Source organism: Diplodia seriata, assembly GCF_021436955.1.
Source record: "Diplodia seriata strain FDS-637 chromosome Unknown scaffold_2, whole genome shotgun sequence".
Lineage (NCBI taxonomy): Eukaryota > Fungi > Ascomycota > Dothideomycetes > Botryosphaeriales > Botryosphaeriaceae > Diplodia > Diplodia seriata.
Window position 1 is genome coordinate 2,361,889 of NW_027117309.1, and position 24,738 is coordinate 2,386,626.

Sequence of the window (24,738 nt, forward strand, 5' to 3'; positions counted from 1 at the left end):
GGCTCGTGGGGCGCGACCGCGACGCGATCTGGAGAGTGGGCAGCCCGCGCGGAGCTACCTCACCGCCTGGCCCGTGCGCAGTGCTGGCCCGCAGCTAGGCTGATGGGTAGCTCGACAACCTCCCACACCCCACATTCCCGCCGTCCACGCGCCATGGAGCCCTTTTCCTTTGCGAGCTCGTCGGCGCTCGAGCTGCCAGTCCATGTGAGGATGTCGGTTGTCCGCTCCCGAAAAGCCCAAGCCACTGATGCTAAACTGCCACTAGAAACAACCTCGACGGCCACCAGAACCCCATTGCTTTCTCGACCCTGCTGAAGCACCCTGAGCTGAGACACAGAGGCTCAAACCTGAGGCAAGCCTCACGCCATCCTGGTCTTGAGCTGTGCATGTCTAACTCACCACAGCCCCCACTCAGAGCTCTTCGTCACCGCACAGCTATGGGCCGACAGCAAACCACTCACCGTTCCCGTCCAGACCAGCTACAAGTCCTTCAAGTCCAGCCGCACCTGGAATGAGTGGTTGACCCTCCCCATATCATACGAGACCATACCGCAGTCGTCGCTGCTCGCCATCACTGTGTGGGACCTCTCGCCCACCGAGAATAGCCAGATCCACGCTGCGCCTTTTGGGGGCACGACAATACCTCTCTTCGACAAGGACAACACTTTACAGAAAGGCAGGCAAAGGTGCCGCATTCACCTCCAGAAGGCCGCCGATGGCCTTTCGTCTTCGACTACACCCCACCTCATCCCGCCACGCCGTCGCAACCGTAGAAATGGGAAGCTCGCCGAGGAGGCGGACCCGGATATGACGGAGATGGAACGTCTGGAAGTGCTGATGAAGAAGCATGAGATGGGGGAGATACCCGAGAATAGGTGGCTGGATCAAATGGTCTTCCGCAAAATGGAGCAACTTGAGCGCAGTACCTATCGCAGTGGACCCAAGTACGGAAGAAAGACGCATGCACCCAAGCCCGACGGAGAGGAGGACGATGAGGGCTCAGATGAGGAGAGTCTTGACGAGGACAAGTTTTTCATTTACGTCGAGTTCCCCCGCTTCGACCACCCCATCGTTTTCACCGACCGCGAATATCCGGCCCCGCCTGTCTCCACCATGCAGCAGTCATCTTCCATTGGCGACGTCCGTCTGAAACCTCCTCCAGAAGTTTCGTTCGGCCCAGGTATCAATGGCGGTGTCAACGACGACGATCCCGAGATTGGCAGGCTTATCAGGATCTATGACCCAGAAGTCGGCATTCGAGACAATCCCGCGGAAAGCAAGCATAGGAGGCTGGTACGCAACCATCGCACCGGAGTGATGGACCGCGATATGAAGCCGAACGCCAAGGCTCGTGATGAACTGAACGTCATCATGTCTTACGGCCCCACACATGAGCTAAGTTCCGACGACAAGGATATGGTATGGAAGTTCAGACACCATTTGACAAGAGACAAGCGCGCCCTCACCAAATTTGTCAAGTCTGTGTCTTGGCATGAACCTGGCGAAGCTCGACAAGCTGTACAACTCTTATCAAAATGGACCGATATTGACGTAGATGATGCTCTCGAGATTCTCGGTCCCATGTTTGATCACCCCGCTGTCCGGTCGTTCGCCGTTGATCGATTGCGCAAAGCCGACGACGGCGAACTGCAACTCTATCTTCTTCAACTTGTGCAGGCATTGAAGTTCGAGCCCGTCGAAACGGATTCGGAGGGCGAACCTACTCAGCATTCCTCATTGGCTCGCTTCTTGATCAATCGTGCTTCCGGGAACCTGAGGCTGGGCACTTTCTTCCACTGGTATCTCATGGTAGAATGCGATGATCGCAGCCCGGAGCAAGGCACGGAGCACCGAAAGCTGTTCGCCAAGGTAGAATATGACTTCATGACGACACTTATGGAAGCTGAGGATGGCCCGGCCAAGCGCAAGGTGCTGCTTAGGCAGGGTGAACTCATCACTGTCCTGTCCAAGATCTCGAAGGAAATCAGATTCTCGAGGGATGGCAGGCCACAGAAGATTGAGAGTCTGAAGCAATTCCTTGCTGACCCCAAGAACGACCTTATGAACATCGACCCGCCTCTACCACTTCCTCTGGACCCGACTGTTGAGGTCGTCAGCGTGTTCCCCGACGACTGCAACGTCTTCAAGTCTTCGCTCTTCCCGCTTCTCATCAACTTCAAGACGACGACGGGTGCGAAGTATCCTGTGATCTTCAAGACGGGCGACGACCTCCGCCAGGATCAACTGGTCATACAAATCATCACACTTATGGATAGGCTACTGCGACTGGAGAACCTGGACCTCAAGCTCTCCCCATACCGCATCCTGGCCACATCGACCACAGCGGGCGCCGTCCAGTTCGTGCCCAGCACACCTCTGGCCGCGGCCGTCACCAAATACCGAGGCCAAGACAGCATCCTCTCGTACCTGCGGGCAAACAACCCAGACGACAGCTCGCCGCTTGGAGTGCGCAAAGAAGCCATGGACACATACGTCAAATCGTGCGCCGGCTACTGCGTCATCACGTACCTGCTCGGCGTGGGCGACCGCCATTTGGACAACCTGCTCCTCGCGCCCGACGGCCATTTCTTCCACGCCGACTTCGGCTACATCCTCGGGCGCGACCCCAAGCCGTTTGCGCCCCTCATGAAGCTCGACAACCTCATGATCGCGGGCATGGGCGGGCCGCAGCACGACAACTTCACCGCCTTCAAGAACTACTGCTTCACCGCCTACACGACGCTGCGCAAGCAGAGCAGCCTCATCCTCAACCTGTTCAGCCTCATGCGCGACGCCAACATCCCCGACATCAAGATCGAGCGCGACAAGGCGGTTTGGAAGGTCCAGGAGCGCATGTGTCTGGACCTGACCGAGGAGGAGGCCATCAGGCACTTCGAAGGCTTGATCTCCGACTCGCTGAACGCCGTCATGCCGCTCGTTATCGATAGACTGCACGGGCTCGTGCAGAACTGGAGGGCGTGAGGGGAGAGCGGGCGGGCGGGCGGTTGTTGTCTTGTGTTTGGGTGATCTAGCTGCGTTTTCTTCTTTCCTCATGCTAAGACGAGAGATTTGGTAGAGCGGTGATGGTGGCGGTGGTTTGCATAATAACCGTATGATACCCGAATTGAGGAGATGTTCATGATGTGTACGAGGGTTGTACCTGTTTCTTGACTCGTTGCGTGTGAGTGGGAGCGAGCGGTAAGCCACCGTCGGTCACCCGTTGGAGAGGAGGTGGAGGAGGCGGCGGATACGGCGACGGAGCCAGCACTGCACTGCCACTCGATCTAAGCTGAACGGCAAAGAGAGCCGAGGATGGAAGAGAGAGAGAATGGGCGGCACGGAGTTGGGTACGAGGGAGCGAGCGTCTCGCTGCGTTACAACGAGCATTGGCTCAGGACAACGGCGGCGCAGGCGGGCGGGCGAGCGAGCGGGCAGGCTTGATTTGGGATGACAGCGGAGTGAGGCGCAGCTCCCAAAAGGCTCTTGCTTCAACTTTTCCCTGGACACGAGAAAGCGTCTCACTTCGACACAACGATCTTCGGCTCAAGACAACAGCGGCGCAGGCAGGCGGGCGAGCAGACGGGCGAACAGACGGGCAGACGGGCGAGCAGGCGGGCAAGAGCGAGCGGGCTTAAATTAATAAAACAGAGCGGAGATCGAGGCGCAGGCAGCTCTTCTCTTAATCCAAGGCAAACCCTTCCTCGAAGACCGGCTCAAGGCCAATCAAGCAACGAAGGGGCGCACTGCCAACCCCAAGGGAAAAAAACTCTTTGAGAGAAAACCCCAGACAAGAAAAATCGGAGCCAGCCACGGCCTTCTTGTCCATTTCCACCACAGACCCCAAACAGCCCAACAGTAAGGAGTAGCTTGAAGGAAAAGAAAAAAGAGAGGAAAGGTGGAGGGGAGGAGGGCCTTATATATGCGACGGGCGGCGGCGGAAGGTTCTGGGTCACCGGGACGGGGTGGCGGCGCTAGACCGGATCTGGGAGGGGACCTGCTGTGGCCGGGCAACGGGTGGGTGATTCCACACCCACCTGTGCGCAACAGCGGGTGATTCCTGTCATTGCGGAAGGCGCGCCTGGCTCGAGCTCTTGGCACCCGTGTTTCTCTGCACCTTCCACCCAGGTGAGGCGCGAGGCGCGTGGCGCGCGGCGCGCGGCGGGCGTACCGCACCTTCAACACAACACTTCCCGCGCGACTCAGACACCTTCTTCTCCACGTTTTGCCACGGTTCCGAAGTGTCGCAAGATGCATCCCTAATCACCTATCTGCTATCCTATGGAACCATGGATCGCTCTCTGTCAGCCGCCATGTGCCACGCCTTCCCCCTTTGGCAGCCTGATGTCAACTCACACCGACAACGAGCACGCCACCCAAACCGCCGCCGATAACCCGTGAGGAGGCCCAAGCACCTTCGGTCGCCCGTGTACTCCTTTCGTTAATGCGGCGTCAGATACATATCGTCTACGCCCAACCAAAGCTCATTCATCCAGCGCTCCAGCATCGCTTTCTTCGTGTGGGCATTGTTGTTCGTCGTCCTTCGGTATCGTGTCCCTCTTGCACTAGTTTTCGTGCTCGGTCATTCCCGACTTACTCTGCTCAGTCTGTACATACGCTGCAAGGTCGCGGGAGTTAAGGGCTTGGATGATTACTTCATACTGGCTGCCATGGTACGACACCCATCCCTGATTTCGCTGTTCGAATCATCCCTAAAATCTCCAGATATTCTGTGCGGGTGAAACAGCTTTGATGTTGGCTCAAGTTGCGCATGGCTGGGGAAAGCATACCTACGAGTTGTCTTTGGATGACCTTAACAAGACCCAGTTTGTGAGACATTTTACTTCCATTGTTCTCCGATATACTCGGCTGACGGTAAACTAGTACCGATGGATCTTCCAGCTGGTGTCCTTCTTCACAATATTGTGCGTCTCCGCTGTACCGGACTTCCTTTCTTACCAAGCTAATCATTCACAGCTGCATCCAAGTATCCGTCTGCTGTTTGATCCTTCGCATGATGCGCGGAGTGGCGGCGTTTGGAGAAAGATGCCGCCATTGCGTTTGGACCATGCTGACCTTCGTCACCGTCCGCCTGCTCACCAGCGTAGTCGTGAGCTTCGAACTACTGCTCCAACAACGCCTGATGTTGACATCTATCTCCAGGTGCAAATCGCCCAGTGCCAGCCCGTGCATCGCTACTGGCAAGTGGAACTCCGGCCGCACGGTTGCATCAACATCGGCCTCTGGATCATGGTCAACAGCTACCTAAACGCCTTCACCGACATCCTCCTTTTCCTCCTGCCCATGCCGCTCATTTACAAGCTGCAAATACACATCAAGCAAAAGGCAGCCATCACTATCATCTTCTTCACCGGTCTGATTCCCGTCGCCGCCTCCATCGTGCGGAGCGTACACCTCACGCAGTCGTATGAGGATAGGAGACAGTGGCTCGTCAGAGACACATCTTGGTATGCAACGCAAGCCTACTTCTCCCTCCACAATACACCTCAAGCACACAAGCTCCCGCCCACATCCCAAGTCCCACATCAGCACCACTACCAAACGGTCGGGTAACCCGTCCTAACCCCCAACATTCTAATCTCACAACAGGCGCTGGTCCCTCATCCCCTTCTGGTCGCACGTCGAAACCACGCTCGGCATCGTCGCCGCCTGCATCCCCGCGCTGAAGCCGCTGCTCAAAGCCATCTACCGCCGGCTGGGCATCCGCACGAGCACGGCGAAATCCACCAACGCCAGCAAGAGCGTAGGTTCCAGCGCTAGCCCGAACATCGCTGCCGCCGGCAACAGAACGACCAGCAGACTCACTTCCCCCGTGTCTCTCCAGCAACCATCCATAAAACTCGACACGAGCGGCAGGAACAGCGGCGACGGCGGGAACGGCAAAAGCAACAAAAGCTCCTCCCTTCCCCCCTTCTTCCGCCACCAGCGGCGTATCAACGACAACAAAGCCGACGACGGCGTGGCCATGCTGGACTACTCCCCCCGCGCCGCCGGCAACAAAAACAACAAGAACGCAAAACCAAAGAATGCCTCCGCCGCAACCGCCGCCGCCGCCGCCGCCGCAGCAGTAGCAGCAGCAAAAGAAGAAGAAGAACAGACATCCTACCCCTTCCGCCCGCCGCCGACACCGCTCCCCAGCTACAGCACCACCAACGCCGTTTCCGCCCACTCCACCGACAACAACAATGACAACAACAACGACAACAACGATGACATCGACGAGGAAGAAGACGAAGCCATCTCCGACAGCAGCCTCGAGGACTACTTCCGCACGCACCTAGGGGGCAGCAGCAGCGTGAGTCCCACCGTCAGTGCTCGCAGTGTCGGGAACGGGCGGATGACGCGGACGGCGAGCGGCATGGGGATGAGGATGAGGATGGCGTCGGACGGTAGTAATTCTTCTTCGATGAGGCGGACGGGGGTGGGGAAGTGAGCTTACAACGGCTGTGGCGGCGGCGATATGGTGTGTTGTGATGGGTGGTGTTGGGGTCGCGGGCTCGTGTCGGTACGTAGGCTTTCTCCTTCTCCCTCGTCATTTCAAATGCAATGATATACTACTGTACATACGGCTTCACGACAGATGAATGAGAGAGGAGGAAGGGAGAAGAGGAATGAGAAGGATAAAGCGCTGTACTCCATTTACTCGCTCGCTATGTTTGTGCGCTCGCTCGCTCTCTCTGCGCATGTTGTTCTATTGTCAAATCGACTTGGAAATCAAAAAAATCAAAATCGTAAAACGACCAAAGACAATGACGACGACGACGATACAACTTACAAACTACAAAAATCCAAAAATGCTACGACTACTAACGACAGTACGAACTAAATCATCTGCCACAACAACAACACCACCACAACCACAACCACAACACCAGTACTTCGCTTGACTCAACTCATCCCATCCTCATCTCCATCTCCCCCTCTCCCTCGTTCCGCCGAATCGAAAAGAGAACAATAGTAAAAAGATCAGGCTGTTTCGTGTGTACAGAGTAGAATAGAAAAAGCCAGCAGTAAAACGCAAAAAAGAAAGGAGGGGTTAAGCCGTTACTGTTCTTGTACATTTATGCAAATTCTAACAATCCATCCCACCATCCGCCGACTCACCGATTCACTCACTCACCCACTTCAAAACCTCCATCCCCTCTCCGTTCCATCCCACTCCCACCACCATCTACTACTTATTTACTACAACATCTCGATACCTACACAAACCTCACTTCCTGGAACAAACTCGCCCTGACCTGCAAAATCGCGATGAGCTCCAGGACGAACTCCTGCAGGATGACGACGTTGGTCAGGACGTGGCTGAGGGAGGCCTCGCGCGTCTCTTCGACGCCGTCGTCTTTCTCTTCCCTCCTCCAGCTGCTCGCGCGCGAACGGCGGCCGCGTTCTTGCTGGTAGTGCAGATCGTCCAGAGTGTTGTTGCTGGTGTTGGCGGGGATGTTGATGGTGGGGTTGTTGTTGTTATTGTTGTGGGTGCTGTAGACGCTGCTGCTGCCGCTGTCGTTCATGTTGGGGTTGTTGTTCGTCTCTTCCTCGGCGGGCATTTCCGTGGGCATTTCGGGGAAAGGTTCGCTGTGCAGCATCTCGTCTTCCAGCGCGGGGAAAGCCTCCGTGTCGCCATTGGACGAGTTGTTGGCCGATTGCTGCTGCTGCTGTTGTTGTTGCTGTTGCTTCTCGGCGCCGGCGGTCGTGTTCTCGGCATCCGTGCCCTTCTTAGCCTCCAGCGCACCGCCATCCTTCGCATCCTCCTTCTTGGTCCCCCCTGAATTAGCGGCGGCAGTGGCGCCTTTCCCTTCATTTTCCTCGTCCGCTACCTCCGTCAGCGGCTGTTCCTTCGGCAACGCTGGCAATGCCTTCTCCGCCAACCGCTGCTGCAGCTGCAGCTCCTCCATCCGCTTCTTGCGCGCCTCCGACGGCTTCAGCGGGAACTGGATCGTCTTCTTCAAGATGCCCGCGTTCGCCGCGTCGTTGACGTCGTTCAGCACCGTCGACGTGAGGCTCGGCCGGCGCGGATCCGGGATGAGCAGTGGGGACTGCGGCTGTTGTTGATGTTTTGCTGGGCTGAGACCTCTCGCGCTACCCCTGACCGGCGACCGCGACGTCGAAGGTTGCGGGCTTGGGCTCAACGTCGGCGCCCCCTTGGGCGGCGCGGGATTAAGCCGGACCGTCGGTTGGATGGTGTGAGCGCGACCACGCGGCGATTGCGAGCGGAGCGGGCTGACAGCGCCTTCGAGCATGTTCTGGAACTGCGGAGTCCACGATCCGGGTCCGCTGGGCGTCTCGCCGTGCGAAGACTTGGGCGGGCCTAGCGGGGTCGGCGGCGGGAAGTTGGCGGTCGAGCGCATGGCTTCGTTGAGCTCTTCGTGCACGCGGAAGGCCTGCTTGCGGTTCGCAACGTGCACGTTGAAGTCCGGAATCTGTTCGCGGAGGCATTCGATTTGCTCCTGCAGGTTGTTGAGGGCGACCATCAAGGCAGGTGCACCACTGGACGTCCAGTTAGGCTTGCGGCGGGCCCGGAAGATGTCTCTGAGGTCCTCGTCTTCATTGTCAAAGGTCTCATTGGGGTTGAACTGATAATTCGTCGGCTCGACAGCAAGCCAACCCTCCAATCGCAAGTTCGGGCATGTGGCGAGATTGACGATAGCTTCGGTAAGGTTAAGGTTCGTTTCGACGTTGTTCGTGAAGAAGTTGGAAAGGATGCCCATCAAAGACTTGAAGAGGGCATCTCCAGCCGTCAGGTGATGGATGGTGGAGTCCTTGCGGATCTCTGCGTGGAGATAATCCACAGCAGCTTGGTTCGGGAGGTTCAATCCGTGGAGGGAGAGGTGCTTCATCGAGCAAGGATGCGCTTCCAAGAGGCTCAGAACGTCCTTCAAGAAAGACTCATACTCCTTGTTGACGTCGGATCCGGGAACCATATTCTCAGCTAGTTCGAGGTAGCCCTCAATCTCTGCGTGTAGCGCGCCGACGGTCCGGAGGGGATCCTTCATATGAACTTCGGTGACGTTGACGAGCGTTCCAGTGGCGTATTTGTGGTTTTTGCTGAGAATTGTGGAGACCAGCTTCAATGCAGAAGCGACTGTTTGATGATTCCGCGATTGGGAACAGTTCAAAAGAAGATCCACCAGGTTGAAAAGAGACGGGTTGAGCTCTGGTTCCTTGTCATTAGGCTTGGCGAGCAACATGAGTGTCGATCTCCGCTTCTTGACGCTCCTCGACCGCGGGCGGCCGGCTTGCTCATCCGGAAGCGCCAGAAGGTAGCGCAGAATCATGTGTACGAGTTCTGGGTGGTCCAGCGCATCGAGGATACGTCGTAGGTAGTTGAGGACGGCGACAGCAGAACCGCCGTCGACGTCGGACGACTCAAACAACGATGGGTATCTAGTAAACATTAGCAGCGGATATCCATGTCGAGCATGATGAGCTTACAGTAGTTGCTGCAAAAAGAGAACCTGGAAATGATCAATCAAAGTCTGCCTGACGTCGGGCGATTTGCAATGCTCAAGCACGTCTTGCCAAAACGCCAAATAAGACAGGAAGGTATCCATGTGAAGCTTGAAGTCCTCCGAGAAGATGTTCTCGGAATCGTTGATCGACTTCTCGACCTCGGGGTAGTCGGAGAGCTGGAGGATTATGGGGAGATCGTCCTTGGGGTGGATTATGGACAGCTTCCTGCTCAACTGGCTGTACAGCGCGCCAAGACCGCTCGCCATGAGGGTTGCCAGATCGCTCTCGACGATCCACTGCTCCAAGTCATGCGACTTCGACGACGTCTCGAAGATGTACAGCAGGCCTGTGCGGGCGAAGTCGCCGATGCGGCCCTCGTGGTGGACGTGGTCGATGAGCTGGTAGCACAGGGGGAAGTCCTCCTTCCGGATGACGCCAGCAAAGCCGACCTGCTGCACCATGCCGCCATCCGAGTCGAGCGTCACCCGGCCGGTCGAGCTGAACCACACGGGCAGCAGCTCCGGCTCCAGCCTGATCTTGGCGGCGATGCCGAACAACAGCTCGACGATCTCGGCATCGGTATCCTCGCCGGCGACCAGGCTCTGCGAGCTCGCGATGCGCGAGATGAAGGACATCAGGGACTCGGCAAAGCGGCCGTTGGCCAGAAAGTCCTCCTCCTCGCTGTCAATGAGGGCGCTGAAGAAGCCCACCGCCTCCCTGACCAGGGCCTCATTGTGCGACGTGGCGGCGATCTTGGAGATGGCGGAGAAGATGTGAGAGCTAGCGGCAAACGACAGGCAGAGGTGCGGGGCGGGCGAGCGCGATTCCTCGTTCAGGATGGCCGTCAGGCGTTGGAAATGGGAGCGGAGGGAGTCCAGGGCGGGCCAGTCGCCGGCCAGCTGGGCCGACTTCTGCCATGTTTGCTGCACGGCGGTCAGCGGCGACGCCTCGAGGGCAATGCAGAGGGGCAGGGCAGCGCACCAAGATCTGGTTGTAGACGCGCTTGAAGCGGGCCAGGCGCTGCTGCGGGTCGTTGGCGGTCGAGCGTCGCTTCTGCGCGCCGGAGCCACCGATCAACCGCGTCCACTGTGGTAGAGAGGGTCAGCAGAGTCCTGGGGCACGCGGGGGAGGGCCGTCGGGAGGCCGTACAAAGTCCATGGCAGCAGTGTATTCATGGTGTTGGGAGGTTGGCGGAGCGGTCCACGCGTGGGCCGGCGTTTCAAGCGCAAACAGCTGGACGCGGCCCGCCGGTGGTCAGCTCCGTCCGCGGTGATGATCACCATAAATTCAACAACTTGCAAAACACCCGAAATGCATCAATTTCACCGCCGGGCGCCCTGGGTATCCACGGCGACTACGCTGCCTATTCATACACTGCCTCCGCCAAACGCCTGAACGAACCGCCTCCGCGCCCCTCACCGGTCATGCCTCCCCCTACTGCTTCTTCAGCGCAGCGTCCAGGTGCCACTTCATGACCTTCTGAAACGCCGTCTTGCCGTCCTTCTCAATCACATCGCCGTGGCACGGGATCATGCGCTCAAAGTCCCACGCGTTGATCCTCTCCATACTCTCATTGAACGCCGCCCGGTCCTGCTTGCTGGCCATGTACCACAGGAACCGCCGGTGGCCAGTCGCCTCACCCTGCAGATTCGTGAACAGCGAGAAGAACTTGGTCAGCAGCCCCGACTGCGCGTCGCCGCCGACCCTGCTGTGCTGCTCGGTTGCCGGCATGTTGAAGATGAGGTCGGCCTGGATGAGCGTCTTGGTGGGCTTGTGGTTGAACACGATCTCCTTGTTGGCGTGCGCGTGGACATACTCGTACTCGAACTCGGCGTCGAACTACCGCGGGCGTTAGCTGCTGTGCGACTCGAGCAGATTAAAAAGGCAAGTCATGCGCACCTCGGGGTCGACCTTGACCTCGTGCTTCGTGCTCGGCTCGAACACCACGGCGAACGGCACATTCTCGTTGTTTTGCTTTTGGCGTTTTTCTGGCAGACCCTCAGGGCCCAGCACCTTGGCGTTGGGGTACTCCTTGTACCATGGTCCGAGGAAGATGTGGTGCTCGTAGTCGAGGGCGGTGATGTATTTGACCTCGCCCATCGAGTCTACCTTTTGCTTGAGCTCATCCGTGAGCGCTGTGGGCGAGAACACAGCGAGCGCGCCATTCTGCATGCGCACTGGGTTGAGGTTAGCAACGCGTAGAGATCAGAGCAGGAGCCAACGCACCAACTGTGCCTCTGCCACCGATCTTGATCCGCCCAAAACGAAGGAAAGGTGCGGAGCTGGTGACGATGGTGCCGGGCACAACGTCACGAATGACCGTGACGGCCTCGGGGTTCGAAGGGATGAGCTTGGAGGCCATGGTAGATGTGTTTGCTGAGAATTGTTGGGGATTTGCAGGCCAACAACAGCGGGAGGCTAATGGTCTTTGTATGAGATATAGATAGCTACTAGGTCGAGTCGCACGGGAATGGGATCTTAGGACATCCGAGTCATGGAAAGGCCTGGAACAAGGGTGGTTTGCAAGAAGAGTCCGGAGTTAAACCATCATGATGACAAGGATTACGCCCGTAGCCGCAGCTACTTTGAGCTGTTCGCGATGACGTATGTCCCTCGCCGTCTCAATCGCCCCTGCCGAGCCGTTGCGTCGACTATAACGGCAAAAAGACATGGGAGGCGGGTCGAAGCGAGCATGCAAGTCAGAATACGCAAACGAAATCAAATTGCATCTGATTCGTGGCTGTGTGGCTCAGACGCGGATTACTCATGTATAAGCATCGTCAGGTCGCGGCCCTCACGCGACCGCATCTGGACCACGAAACCACTAATCAACCCGTGGCGAGTCTGGCGCGGGGACGGATGCAGCGCTTTCCGCCAAGCTATGATTTGCATTTTATCCTAGCTCTCTTGTATGGCCTACTCGGACGTGGTGTGAGCATTCTTTCCGCTGCTCCGCATACGTCGGATTGCCGAACCCCTGCGGAGCAACCATCGTCCCGGAGATGGACACGCGTCTGGAAACACCGAAACTTACATCGTCCGCCGGCCTTTGTTGTCCCAGGGTATACGTGCTGCATCCTCTTCGTCGCTTTCCTCTCCGGATGACCGCACCATCTGATACATCTCCAGCAACCATGGTTCCTGTGACCCCCCACCATTTTCATGTGGGCCATGGATCTTTTAGCAGCATCATCTTGCATTCTCCGCACTGAGCTCAGCCATCAACCCTCCCTTGTCCCTCTTCTTGCCATCTTCTTCTAACTTGCCCTGAATGTATTTCGTGATTGTCTGCACTTTGCTGAGTGCGACATTGTTGCACTGCAGGATTGCGAGAGGGTCGACAGGTGTGCCTCCATACTTTGCGATCTGGCAGATCTCGCCAAACTTGTTCATGGTGATGATGACCTCGCCTTCGCGCACCTGCTCTTCCGCCGCCGTCGCGTCCACCAGCATTATCTCTCCGCTCTTGTAGTACGAGAAGGTGACGCACAGCGGATGGTGTAGCATCGAGAGCGGCACGGGTTCGCGCTCCCTGGAGCTGAAGACTGTGACCTTCTCTCCTTCCACGGCGATGTCCGGGCGGCGGAAGTGTTGCAACGCAGCGATGATAGCGATGCAGGAGGCGTCAATGAGGTTGCCATCGTGGTCGAGGATGTTCACATCGGCGCGTACGGAGAAGCATTTCGAGCCGGCGACGATGCACAAGGATTCGGTGTCGATGGCGCCGCTACGACGGATTGCCTTTTCGAGAATTCGCGAGAGGATGACCTCAGCCTCCGTCTGCCTGTCTGCATGTTCAGTTAGGGTGTTTGCGGCCAGCAATCGGGCGTGGCTTGCGGCGGTAGACGTACCGGCCTACTTCGAAGGCGGGCGATGCCATTGGTGAGAACTCGGTGCTGATGTTGAAGACGCCATCGAATTTGCGGTCCGCAAATGGCGCCGTGACGTCTGCAGAGACGCGAACCAGTATTCTGCGAAATCAATTAGACCTTTCTACGGGGAGAAGACCCTTGGAGCTTGCCTAGTCTTGCCCAAACGGACATCAGCGACGCCGTACTCGTCACCAAAGGTCAATTCAAGGTCGCGGAAGGCGTCGAAGGCGCGGCCATCGACGCGAACGTTTTCGCCGAGGGCCTGTAGAATGAACTCGCGCTCATTGAGCGAAAGCTCCGCTTCACGAGGCATGTTATCGGGAAACGCAGCGGGGTGGTAGGTTGTTTGCGCAACTCGTCCAAAACTTCTGGGACCGCGCCCGCCGAGTGACGGAGCATGTCTTGGCGCGTCGGCGAAAAATCCGCCGATCGCCTTGCTTGGCGCCTGTCGCTCGAGCATTTCGCGGCGACGCGCTGGGAGCTCCATCAACACCACCACCATCCCTCGTCTCGCACTCCCTCCGCACCATGACTACCGCTCACAGACCCACGTTTGACCCGGTACGCATAGATCTACTCTGCTTCTCAATCGGACTTTGCTAACATCCCCAAAGGCCAAGGGCAAGGAAGCCCTCCGTGGGCCAGCCTACCACCAGCGCCTTCTCCCGGCGCATATGACCCTTAAGACCCGCCAGCCGGGTCAGGGCGGCGTTGCCGACGAGCAGCGCGATCTCCGCGCCGAGCTTCTCAAGGCCGAAGCTGCGCACTTTGCTAAGAAGAAGGGCATCCCCGCTCCCAACGACGACGATGACGAGGACACCACCACGGCGAAGAGGCAACTAGAAGCTGCGCCGGAAGAGGATGGGGCAGATGAAGACGAGACTCCAGAAGCGAAGAGACGGCGGCTTATATTAGAGGAAGCACGAGACGTAGATGCGGATTCAGACGGCTCCAGCAGCGAAAGCAGCGATGAGGAAGAAGACGACGATGAGGAGGAGGACGAAACGGCAGAGCTGATGCGCGAGCTGGAGAAGATCAAGCGGGAACGTGCCGAGCAGAAAGCCAAGGAAGAGGCTGAAAAGAACGCGCAGGAGCAGGAGGAACGCGAGTTCGAAATCGCTCGCGGCAACCCTCTCCTGAACCCCAAGGACTTCAATGTCAAGCGTCGTTGGGACGACGACGTTGTGTTCAAGAACCAAGCACGTGGCGTCGACGATAAGAAGCCCAAGGAATTCGTCAACGACCTTCTCCGCTCCGACTTCCACAAGCGCTTCATGGTAGGTTCCTGATGCGCCCATGAGAGCTGAACAAGGCACTAACCATTGATCCTAGAGCCGCTACGTGCGATAGACACGAGGTATTTCATAACTTGTCTAATTGGGAGAAGCGACAGGCGTTCCAGGCACTTTGCATTTCAGGCGTTTACGGATGGTCGGCCGGTGGCTGTGCCTGGTAGTCGGGGCACAAGCCACCTTTCAGCTGCACAAGGGTTATCGGATGATGTAACCGCGCTGCCCCTCCTCCTCACCACCACGCCACTCGTCCACGCATTGCGTTATCAGTGATCAGCGATCCAGCATCGGCCCTTGGGGATTGCTCTCAGCGGACCATGGCCTTATCCAGTGGGAGCGGCACGGGAGCCACGGGTTGTATTACACGGTTCACGCCTTCATCGTCATGGCGCAGCTCCCTACCCCTCTCGGACCCTTCCTTGCGTGAGCACGGCCTAGCCAGGCCCGAAGCACGCAAGCGCATATAGTGCCCGCAACACTAAACCTGGCAACGTCCGGCCTTCAGCAGGGACAAAACAAGTGCGGGGATACACGGGGCTCAATCTAGCTGAACGCCATCCAACAATCGACCGTGCTTTCCCACCATGTGGCTTTCTATTACCTGCATTGGTTCGAGACATGAGCACAATCCCAGCTGAGATACGTCAACTTTACCCGACATGTCCGTAACATCTAAACCTGATCTTGAAGCGACCTTTGTATAAATGCCGTGCCGTTTCCTCCCGTCTGCCAAAAAAACTGTCTTCCACATTTCCCCAAATCAGCCTTGTCCGAGAGAAGAGAAAAATATTCAACGACCAATTACTCATACCAGCCTTGTTCAAGAAAAAAAAAAATCAACAACCAACAACACACAATGGTAAACAGCCTTCCTCCCCCCACCAAACCTCCCCGATAACTAAACCTTCACCAGTCCGACTACGACAACACCGACACCTCCCGCTACGGCTCCGGCACCACCGGCGGCGCCGGCTTCGGCAACAAGACTTCTGGCGGTGGTGGCCTCGACGATGACTACGACAACAGCGGCGTGCGGACGGGCTCGCACGGCCACACGGGCGCCTACTCGGGCGGCAACGACCAGTACGGCTCGGGCACGACTGGCGGCGCCGGCTTCGGCAACAAGACGTCGGGCGGCGGTCTCGACGACTCGTACGACAACTCGGGCCTGCGGACGGGCTCGCACGGGCACACGGGCGCGTATTCGGGAGGCAACGAGTACGGCAGCGGGACGACGGGCGGCGCGGGATTCGGGAACAAGACGGGGAGCCATGGGGAGAGTGGGAGTGGTGGTGGTGGTAAGCTCTCTTTTCAATCATCCTCCTTCCTCTTCGTGACAAGCAAGCAGGCAGAAGCTAACATAAACAGACTCCACCGTCGGCAAACTGATGGAAAAGGCCGGCAGCGTCTTCAAGTCGGACAAGCTCGAAGAAAAGGGCCAGGCCAAGCGCGACGCCGCCGGCGGCGGCACCGGCACCACTCGTCACGGCGACAACGACAGCTATGGCTCCTCCACTCGTCACGGCGACAACGATAGCTACGGCTCCTCCACCACTCGTCACGGCGACGACAGCAGCTACGGCTCGGGCGGCACCGGGGGCGCTTACGGCTCCACCGGCACTGGCATCGGCGGCGGCGATTCGTACGGTTCCAGCGGCGGCGGTCGTCAGGGCGTCGACGATGCGTTCGGTACCACGCGCGGCAGCAGCGGCGCCGGCGGCGGCCTTGGCGGTGCCGAGGGCCGGTACGACGCGACCAACGATCGCGAGAATGAGTACGGACGCACGGCTGCTGATCGCGAGGCGGGCGGGTATGGCGGCGCCGCTGGTGGTGGTGACAGTTATGGCAGCTCCGGGCGGAGGGATGAGTATTAGGTGTCGGTAAGCGGGGGTGGGGGATCAGTCGAGCAGGCTGGGAAGTGTGCTGCTCTGCTTGGATTATGAGCTGGCGGATTCAGTTTCATGTGGTTCGTCGGATGATGACGACGACGACGACAAACGTGTTGTAATGAATCGATAGTTTTTATTTGCTACACCTGCCTTTTAAGTGAGATCTGTGGTGTTTCCTCGGCCGTGTCTTAACGCCTTGCTTTTGTGTGTGGACAAACTGATGCTAGATCAGCCTTCTGGTGAGAAAGACATCACCAGCTAAGCTCTCCTCTGGTAAAAGTAGAGTAAACAATGGAAGAGGGCAAACGAGGAGGGAAAATAATAAAGTGAGTTCCACGAGGCCGCATACATCTGGAGTGAGTATTGGCAGGGCTGGATGTGCTCGTAGGTGGGACGTCGTAGTGTGTTGGTTCTCTCAAGAAATTCTCTCGCGCGAGGGCGACGTCACCCGCCAATACGAAGTAATGATTTCCGCCACGGTAGGAGGTGGCGGCTTTAAACCATAGAAGTGCGTGATAGACAAGTTTAATGAATGTGGGTTGAGAAAAGAAAGAAGGAAAAATATTTTATTTCGGAAGCTGTGTCAGGCACATAGGGAAGTGCAATATTTTGTCACCCGCCGTGGGGTGGAAATCGACACTGTAGTTTTTCTTAAATGGTCGTTGCATACTTTGCGAGTTGTGATCTCATGGATAATCAGGGAGCCACACTTCCGACCTTGTTTTCTTCTTCTTCCGTGCATAGAGTCCATCTTCCTTCGACCCACATTCAAACTCGATCCAACTTGGGATTTATCCAACATCCAATTTCGACCACCAACCGTTCCTGACTACACCGTCCTTACGAGTTACTCTAAGCCAAGCATTTAGTGTCATCCGCAGGTCATAGGTATGCTATGCAGGACACATACTACCCACCAAGGATTGGAACCCAAATTCCCCAACACGAGCTCCTCATCCCGACTAAGGTTCTGGACTTGAGCAACGGGGAAAGAACCGATAACGGAAATTTTGAACAGCGGTCCACTGTGACGCCGTGGATGGGCACTGTCTGCCATTCAAATGTTGTTTTCTTTGTAATCTAACCACATACCACCACCCCCAAAGCATTCTCCAACCATATCACTTTCACGTACATACGTAACGTATACACACTCCCGTTTTTCCAATACACCCTCTACCAAAAACTCGCCTCCACTACATCCACCATCCCCAATCAAAATAATACATAGCTTCAGCGAGACTCCCCTATCTTTTCCTATTGCTTCCAACGCCAAAAGAAAAAATATTAGGCAAGAACTGGTATCCGCACGCCCCTTGTCCGTCCGTCCGTCCGTCCATCCGTCTGGTGAAGGTGATAACAATAGTCGAACAGCTCGAATAGACCATCACATTCTTCCAACAACTCGCCTTTTCATCATCGTCGTCTTCATCATCAAGCTTCGCCACGGCCAAACTCTCTCTTCCCAACTCCCGCAGCGCGGCCCTTGAGACGCCGCATTTCGTTCCATCCCACTTCCCATCCTATCCGACACTGATAGCCGGTCTGATAGATCCGCGTGTCGACGTGGAGAAGAAAAGGGTTCAGCTTCACGCAGCCAGAATGGGGAAAAATAACATCCGACACCACCGGCGTCCACCTGGGCGGGGCTACCGATCTTCCTCTTCCTCTTCCTCTTCCACCTCAACCCGGGAGACCTCCTCAACCCGGGGAGGGCGTATAGCCGAAGCCGCCGCCGAAGCCGCCGCCGCATCCCCACATCTCCCCTTCCAATCCCACAAAAAAAGCCGATATATATATATATATATACCAACCCCTCTCAACCCAAATCCATCCCCCCCGCCGTCACCGCCCTCGTCGCCAACACCTCGATCCGTCTCGCGTACAGCTTCATCATGTGGCACATGGGGTCGCCGAAGACGGCGGCGCGCAGCTGCTCATCCTCCACCGTGCACGCCTCGACGTTGGCCTCGCCCAGCGGATGGCCCATGGTGACCGCCGCCGTCTTGCCTCCATTAGTAGCGGGTGGCGGTTGTGGTGGTCGATCTCGCAGCAGGATGAGTCTGCCGGCGCAGCTGAGGACGCCGGGGGGCACGTTCCACGTTGGCGGAGGTGGGGGAGGCGGGGTGGTGGCATTTGCGGCGGAGGAGGAGGACCAGCTGTTTGATTTTGTTTTCTTCTTGGGGTTGAGTTTCTTGTTGCCGGCGGCGTCCTTATCCTTACTATTGCCGCCGCTGCCGGGCAGCAGCAAGCTCGTCGAGCTGGCCAGCGCGAGGCTCGACATGCTCCCGGTCAAGACGCAATTGCTGCTGCTGCCTCCACCGCTGCTATTCTTCCGCGGCGACGGGGCGGGCGTCGCGTACAGCCGCAGCATGTTCTTGATGACCTCCTTGTCCGCGCGCACGACGGGATCGCCCTCGTTGATGAAGCCGAAGAACAGGCTCTTCTTCCACTTGCGGTGGTGGCCGTCGACGGGGCGGTGGCGCGGGTCGTGTTGGTCGGGCTTGCGCAGCGGCAGCAGGCTGACAGGCGGCGCGCCGAACGTGACGCAGTGCACGCGCTTGAAGCAGCGCGTCAGCGCGTTGAGCTCGCTCTCGACCGCCTTGCCCTCGGCCATCATGTGCGCGTACAGCAGGCTCGCGACCGCGCCGCCCGCGCTGTGGCCTGTGATCAGCAGCGAGCACGTCGCGCGCCGGGGGTTGCGCTCGAGCAGCTGCCGCAGCCGCGCCGCCACGGGCGCCACCATCTTGCGCGCCACGTACAGGAAGCCCGAGTGCACCAGGTTGCCGTCGTCGTCAAGGAAGCCCTTGGGCGAGGTCGGCGCGGGCCGGAAGTTGACGGCCCAGTCCATGAAGCCGGCGCTGCCGCGGATAGCGAAGACAATGGTGTTCATGTCGTCGACGGGCACGCTCTTGATAACCATGGCCTTGGTGCCGTGGCGCCAGTCGGGCTCGACGTGCGTCTCCGTTTCGTCGTCGACGTCGTTGGTGTCGACGGGCGGCTTGTGGTACACCTTTTCCGAGTACTGTGCGGCCAGGCAGAGGAGTGGCCAGGTCGGCATGTAAACCTTGAGGGGCGGCAGATGCGGCGGCAGGCGCGAGTTGGCGTACAGCCAGACCTTGCTGAAGTAGTTGCTGGACGACGCGACGGCCGCCATGTTCTGGTTGCTGCCTCTTGACACATCCAGGGAGCTCTGGTGCGGCTCTGGAGGGTGTTCGTAGATGACTATCCGAACGGGTTAGTGATGCCATTCGTCAATTGCAACTTCACTCATGCATGCATGATCACCCGATAAAGAAAATGATAAACAAATAGAAAAGGAATAAAACCCACCAAGCTCCCTCTCCTCCCCACTAAACACCTCATCATCAATACTCGTGATGACCTGATCCAGCTTCGACGAGATCAAATCGCACAGCGCCACCGTGTGCGCCACATACTGATTGCCGCGGTCGTGCAGGTTGCTCACGGACCGCGACGCCATCTGCTGCCGCCGCTGCAAGCCGTCGTTCAGGTTCGTCACCGACCGCGACGCCTGCAGCTTCTTCAGCTTGTAGCTCTCGTTGATGCTGCCGAGCGACTGCGTCGCCAGCTGGCCCGGCCTCCGCAGCGCGCCGTTGACGCGCGCGTTGAAGCTGGAGCCGGACGTGGAGCCTTGCGGAGGATGAGGAGGTGGTGGTACTGGGGGTGGTGCAGACGTGGGTGCTGCAGGTGGTGGTGCATGCACGACGACGGGGCCGGCCTGTTGCTGGTCCTGAAACTGGTACTGCTGCTGCTGCTGCTGCAGCATCGGCGGAGATGGCTGCGGCGGCGGCGGTGGTGGCCCCCAATGATGCGCTACGGCATGCGGGGAGGGGCTAGGAGCCTGGTGGTGCTGCTGCTGCACGGCGCCCCATTGGCCGACGGGCATTTGCGGGGGCGACGGCTGATAGGCCAAAGACGTCTGCGAGGCTGCAGCGCTGGGGTTGTGGCCGTCTTGAGAAGGGTAATACGCAGGAGGAGGAGGACATTGTTGATATGGCCCTGGAAGGGGGCTCGAGTTCGCATGATACATGGGCGGCGGCGACGAAGGCGGAACTTGCGCTTGTTGCGCAACTCCTGGAGCTGGCGACCATGACACGGGTCGCGGCGAGTAATCATGAGACGGCCGCGCCGATGGCGGCGAGACCGTTACCACGGGCGGCGACGGCTGCTGTTGCTGCTGCTGCTGCGTCTCGACGAGCGTGAGCGTCGTCTGAGAGGGATGGTAGTAGTAGCCGCCGCCGCCATGTTGGGCGCCGGCCGTGGGCGGAGGATACGCATCGCCGAGACGGGGCGAGGATCCCGGCGGTGGTTGGTGAGCATAAGGTCCGGGCCGGTATGGCAGTTCTTGCTGCGACGAGGAAGGAGGCCGGGGTGGCAGGGAGGCGGGCTGCGAGTGCGAAGAAGCGTGGTGATATCGTCCAGGTCCGGGTCCAGTCGCGGCGGGGTTGCTATTTTGGGACGAGCTCTGGTGGTGGTGATGTTGGTGACTTCCAGCTGCTGCTCCTCCCGGGGCGTGAGCGGGCTCCTTTCGCCGCTTGCTGGTCTTGCCGAACCACAGCACCGTCATGTTGGCATGGTCGCGCAGGCCCGGTGGCAGTCGAAGGAAGCAGGCGACTCTTGGCTTCTTTTCTTGGGCGAGGCAGGAGAGGGCAGGCGAAGAGAGGCTGATGACTCGGGGCCAAGCCTCAAATCCACACAGCCCTGCTAGGGGCGGCGCCGATGATGCCACGGGCGGGCGGCCGCCGGGCGATTTTGTCGATGCGGCCCCCAGCATGACGATAGCTGCCGATCCAGGACGACGACCCAGCTGCCTCAGCTCTGCTAACTACCTACAATGGCATGCATCATCAACACCAGCCCGCGGCATTTCCGTGGTCAAGAACACGCAAGCACCGTGCGAGGCCCAAGCCCAGCTCATCCAAGCTTCGCCAAAAGATCAGGCACTTTTGCCATCGAGAAGGCTGCGCATTGTAACCACAGCCACACTGCCTTCTTCTTACTTATGTACTCCCTGCTCCACGCGTTTATTACCTACCTATCATCCCCGTCCGTTCCCCCCAATCGCCCGAGCACTGCCGCTCCGTCCACCGTCGCCAATTCGTCACCACCTACATGCATCATTTACCCGGCCTATCACCTTCCCTCGTCCGCCTCGCTTCCTCAAAGCTACGCGCGCGCGCTCGCAAAGAAACGCACGACGCACGTTTTACTTAAAGGGTCGCCCTTCATTCCTCCCGCAGCAATAATCGTCAAAGCTAAACAACGCCGCCCTCCCCCCGCTTAAGAGAGAGAGCAAATGAATGAATACGGCCTTTGAACTACTGACCAAAAATGTCGCTCGAGTTGGTTTCACCTTGATTTCGCTAGGTAGGTGGGCCGCGTACGTGCTACTTTGTTCTGCCCGCACGCAACGCACGCTACGCACGCTACTACGCACGCCCTCGATCGGGCAAGTCACATCACCCATGCACGTGACTGGAGCCTGACTAAGAATTGTCCCGGGCAGCAGGTGATGAGATTGGATGGGTAAATGGGTGATGTGATACCAGGAACAGAAGCTTGAATAATCCTGCTTTGTTGCTCGTGCTACTCGAGAGAGTTTCGTCGTCATCTTCTGGATAAGGAGAAGGAGGGGAAGGGAGGAGCTTCGGCCGGCCCCAACAGGAAGAAGGCTGCGTGCATCTTTTTTTGAAACTTTTTGTTGGTTGCTCGAGTAATGCTAGAACTGCCACACCTCCCCCAATACCCCATCAATCAATCGCCCATCTCTCCTACTACTCTCCTTCGCTCTCTCTCTCTTTCTGTCTCTCTCCACCACCAAACGTACAATCGGCAGTCAAGATGCAGCCAGCCAGCCATGCGCCCTTTACTCTCCCAATGCCCTCCCTGGTTTCCGCCCCCCCGTGTGCTGATGACAACCCAGCCGCCAGTCGTTCGTTTCCACGCCACACATACACACCACCTCCCAAATAAACATGTGTGGTGCCCTTTAACACTTAAACATGCGTGCCAGCATGGGAACAGCAGGGCCATGTGATAACCAACCTGTTGAAAGCCTCCTACCTTTCCTCCCGCCAACGCGCCGACAAGAAACAAAAAAAAGCCAAGATCAAACTAAAGATGCTTTCACGCGGCATCGCTTCGTCAAGAAGTCGCCCAGTGTGTGTCTGTGTGCAGGGGCTAACACACCTGCCCGTGTTTCGCGGGGCCGTTTCTGCACCAGAAGCTCGTCTGCTGCCATTGGCCCGGCAAAGCAACTGAGCTGCGAGCTCAACACGCTCCGTGGCCTCAGTGCCGCGCACTGCCAGAGGCTTGAATCAAATAATACACTAAAACTCCGAAAACAAAGTACCGTGTCTGTCGCTCATTAGCACGAATCACGTAGAAACGCCGCGGGGAAAGAACGTACGGATCGTCGCCGGTCGCTCCGTAGGCTTCCGTCTCCTCGGGGTACTTGTCGAATTGACTGGCATCACCAGCACCTGCCCTGACCGGAGGAACATATGGCGCATCAATGTCCTTCTTGGCCAGCCTCTCCCAGGTCACCTCTGCGAACCATGGGTGGTTCATGACATCCTTCGACCCTCCGTGGAGGTTGCCCAGACGCTTGGTGAGATCGGGTGTGATGAGCTTCTGCAGCAGGTCTTGCGCGTCGGGATGTACATATGGCGGGTACTTGACGCGGCCTTTCAGGATGTTCTCGTAGATCTTCATCGGCGATCCGCCGTCCCAGAATGGAGTGAAACCGCACAGCATTTCGAAGATCAGGATGCCAAGTGACCACCTGCGTTTTCTTAGCTCATCCGCCATTCTCCCGGCGATCGAGAGAGGGGCAAACTCACCAGTCAACCGACTTATTGTACCCCTTCGATGCGACCACTTCCGGCGCAAGGTAATCGGGCGTTCCGCACAGCGTCCAGGTAATGTCGGGCACTTCTTTTGCGAACCCGAAATCTGTAATCTTAAGATGGCCATGGCGATCCAACAGCAGGTTCTCGGGCTTGAGGTCGCGGTAGATGATGTTCTGCGAGTGGAGGTAGTCGAGCGCTAGCGTCACTTCGGCGGCGTAGAACTTGGCGACGGGGTTGGGGAAGCGCTGAACATCATGTTAGCTCGGAGTCGGGATGGGGGCCGATGGAGACAGGTGGCGCCATACCTGTGACTTCCGTAGTAGACTAAACAGCTCACCGCCCTCGACAAAGTCCATGACCATGTACAGGTTCTTGCAGTCCTGGAAGGTGCCCCAGAGCGTGATCAGGAAGGGGTGCTTGACCTTCTGCAGCATGCGGCGCTCGTCGTTGGTGTGCTCGACCTGCTTCATCTTGACGACCTGGGCCTTCTTCAGGACCTTGATGGCGTAGAAGCGCTGGTTGTGCTTGGACTGGACGAGATGCACGCGGCCGAAGGAGCCGGTGCCGAGTGTTCTTTGTATGGCGAAATCATTGAGGGTGTATTTACCCTTGGTGGTGCGGACCGAGGATGACGGCGTTTGTTGACCACCGGCAGGGGTCACAGCGCTACCGTTTTGGGCCATTGTCTTCTCCTGGGCATTATTGAAGGAGCGCGATGCTTCGGTGCCGTTGGCGGGGTTGATGAGATTCTGTATGCTCGGGAGGTTGTGCGTCTGCTGCGGCTGCGGGCTGTACGGCTGCGGGCTCTGGGAGTTGGTTTGCGGGGTCGCGTACTGCTGCGCGTAGGGCTGAGAGGAGTTCATAGGTTCAGCGGGACGGGTGTTCTGCGTCAGCGAGTCCTGAGGAGCGTGGCCAGAGGTGTGCGAGGCGGAGGCTTGCGGCGAGAGAGAAGCGTGCTGCTGCTGGTGGTCGGAGCCCTTGGAGACGGTGTGGGTGATGGGCGAATGGGTGTCCTTTTCCTTGACGGGGGAAGACGGGGCGGCGTCGAGGTCCCGAGAACCAGACGAGTCCTTCGTCCTCTTTTTTTTCAGGAAGCCTAGAGTCGGCATGAAGTATGCGCCGCGATCGAACCCAGGGCAATTGGAATTCCCTGCCCAGCCTGAGGAGCTGCCCGGGGAGGAGCCGTAACCCAAAGGTGCTGCAAGGTGGATCTGGCGCCGATCCTAGTCGCGGTCAGCCGGCTGCGGTGCGGGGTGCGGACGCAGGCGGCGGGCTGGGCGAGTATAAAGCAGGCGGGCGGCGCTGCAATGCTGGTGAGGCGGAGGCGGAGGCGCAGCGAGCG

General features: G+C 58.1%; 9 protein-coding genes across 9 annotated transcripts; 4 read left to right on the plus strand and 5 right to left on the minus strand.

Annotated features, from left to right (window-relative positions):
• Positions 1–153: 153 nt before the first annotated feature.
• On the plus strand, positions 154–2,982 carry VPS34 (Phosphatidylinositol (PI) 3-kinase; the record flags this gene model as incomplete). The annotated part of the gene is made up of 3 exons (XM_066773562.1): positions 154–212; positions 266–372; positions 416–2,982. 3 exons carry the CDS (start codon positions 154–156, stop codon positions 2,980–2,982), a joined length of 2,733 nt encoding a protein of 910 aa, XP_066636129.1.
• Positions 2,983–5,065: 2,083 nt separating this feature from the next.
• On the plus strand, positions 5,066–5,581 carry SLS55_002077 (uncharacterized protein; the record flags this gene model as incomplete). The annotated part of the gene is made up of 3 exons (XM_066773563.1): positions 5,066–5,107; positions 5,161–5,465; positions 5,518–5,581. 3 exons carry the CDS (start codon positions 5,066–5,068, stop codon positions 5,579–5,581), a joined length of 411 nt encoding a protein of 136 aa, XP_066636130.1.
• A 1,639-nt stretch (positions 5,582–7,220) lies between these two features.
• On the minus strand, positions 7,221–10,626 carry SLS55_002078 (uncharacterized protein; the record flags this gene model as incomplete). The annotated part of the gene is made up of 4 exons (XM_066773564.1): positions 7,221–9,402; positions 9,451–10,391; positions 10,450–10,554; positions 10,618–10,626. 4 exons carry the CDS (start codon positions 10,624–10,626, stop codon positions 7,221–7,223), a joined length of 3,237 nt encoding a protein of 1,078 aa, XP_066636131.1.
• A 276-nt stretch (positions 10,627–10,902) lies between these two features.
• Positions 10,903–11,830, minus strand: SLS55_002079 (uncharacterized protein; the record flags this gene model as incomplete). Its single annotated transcript, XM_066773565.1, is given in 3 exon segments — positions 10,903–11,307; positions 11,368–11,645; positions 11,665–11,830. 3 exon segments carry the CDS (start codon positions 11,828–11,830, stop codon positions 10,903–10,905), a joined length of 849 nt encoding a protein of 282 aa, XP_066636132.1.
• An 827-nt stretch (positions 11,831–12,657) lies between these two features.
• On the minus strand, positions 12,658–13,653 carry RRP45 (3'-5'-exoribonuclease; the record flags this gene model as incomplete). The annotated part of the gene is made up of 3 exons (XM_066773566.1): positions 12,658–13,252; positions 13,320–13,439; positions 13,466–13,653. The coding sequence occupies 3 exons, from the start codon at positions 13,651–13,653 to the stop codon at positions 12,658–12,660; spliced, it is 903 nt and encodes a 300-aa protein (XP_066636133.1).
• A 215-nt stretch (positions 13,654–13,868) lies between these two features.
• On the plus strand, positions 13,869–14,629 carry CWC15 (complexed with cef1p; the record flags this gene model as incomplete). The annotated part of the gene is made up of 2 exons (XM_066773567.1): positions 13,869–13,901; positions 13,955–14,629. The coding sequence occupies 2 exons, from the start codon at positions 13,869–13,871 to the stop codon at positions 14,627–14,629; spliced, it is 708 nt and encodes a 235-aa protein (XP_066636134.1).
• An 859-nt stretch (positions 14,630–15,488) lies between these two features.
• Positions 15,489–16,506, plus strand: SLS55_002082 (uncharacterized protein; the record flags this gene model as incomplete). Its single annotated transcript, XM_066773568.1, has 3 exons — positions 15,489–15,491; positions 15,546–15,930; positions 16,001–16,506. 3 exons carry the CDS (start codon positions 15,489–15,491, stop codon positions 16,504–16,506), a joined length of 894 nt encoding a protein of 297 aa, XP_066636135.1.
• A 1,834-nt stretch (positions 16,507–18,340) lies between these two features.
• Positions 18,341–20,311, minus strand: SLS55_002083 (uncharacterized protein; the record flags this gene model as incomplete). The annotated part of the gene is made up of 2 exons (XM_066773569.1): positions 18,341–19,746; positions 19,855–20,311. 2 exons carry the CDS (start codon positions 20,309–20,311, stop codon positions 18,341–18,343), a joined length of 1,863 nt encoding a protein of 620 aa, XP_066636136.1.
• Positions 20,312–22,874: 2,563 nt separating this feature from the next.
• Positions 22,875–24,259, minus strand: TPK2_1 (cAMP-dependent protein kinase catalytic subunit; the record flags this gene model as incomplete). The annotated part of the gene is made up of 4 exons (XM_066773570.1): positions 22,875–22,902; positions 22,955–23,329; positions 23,388–23,641; positions 23,702–24,259. The coding sequence occupies 4 exons, from the start codon at positions 24,257–24,259 to the stop codon at positions 22,875–22,877; spliced, it is 1,215 nt and encodes a 404-aa protein (XP_066636137.1).
• Positions 24,260–24,738: the final 479 nt, after the last annotated feature.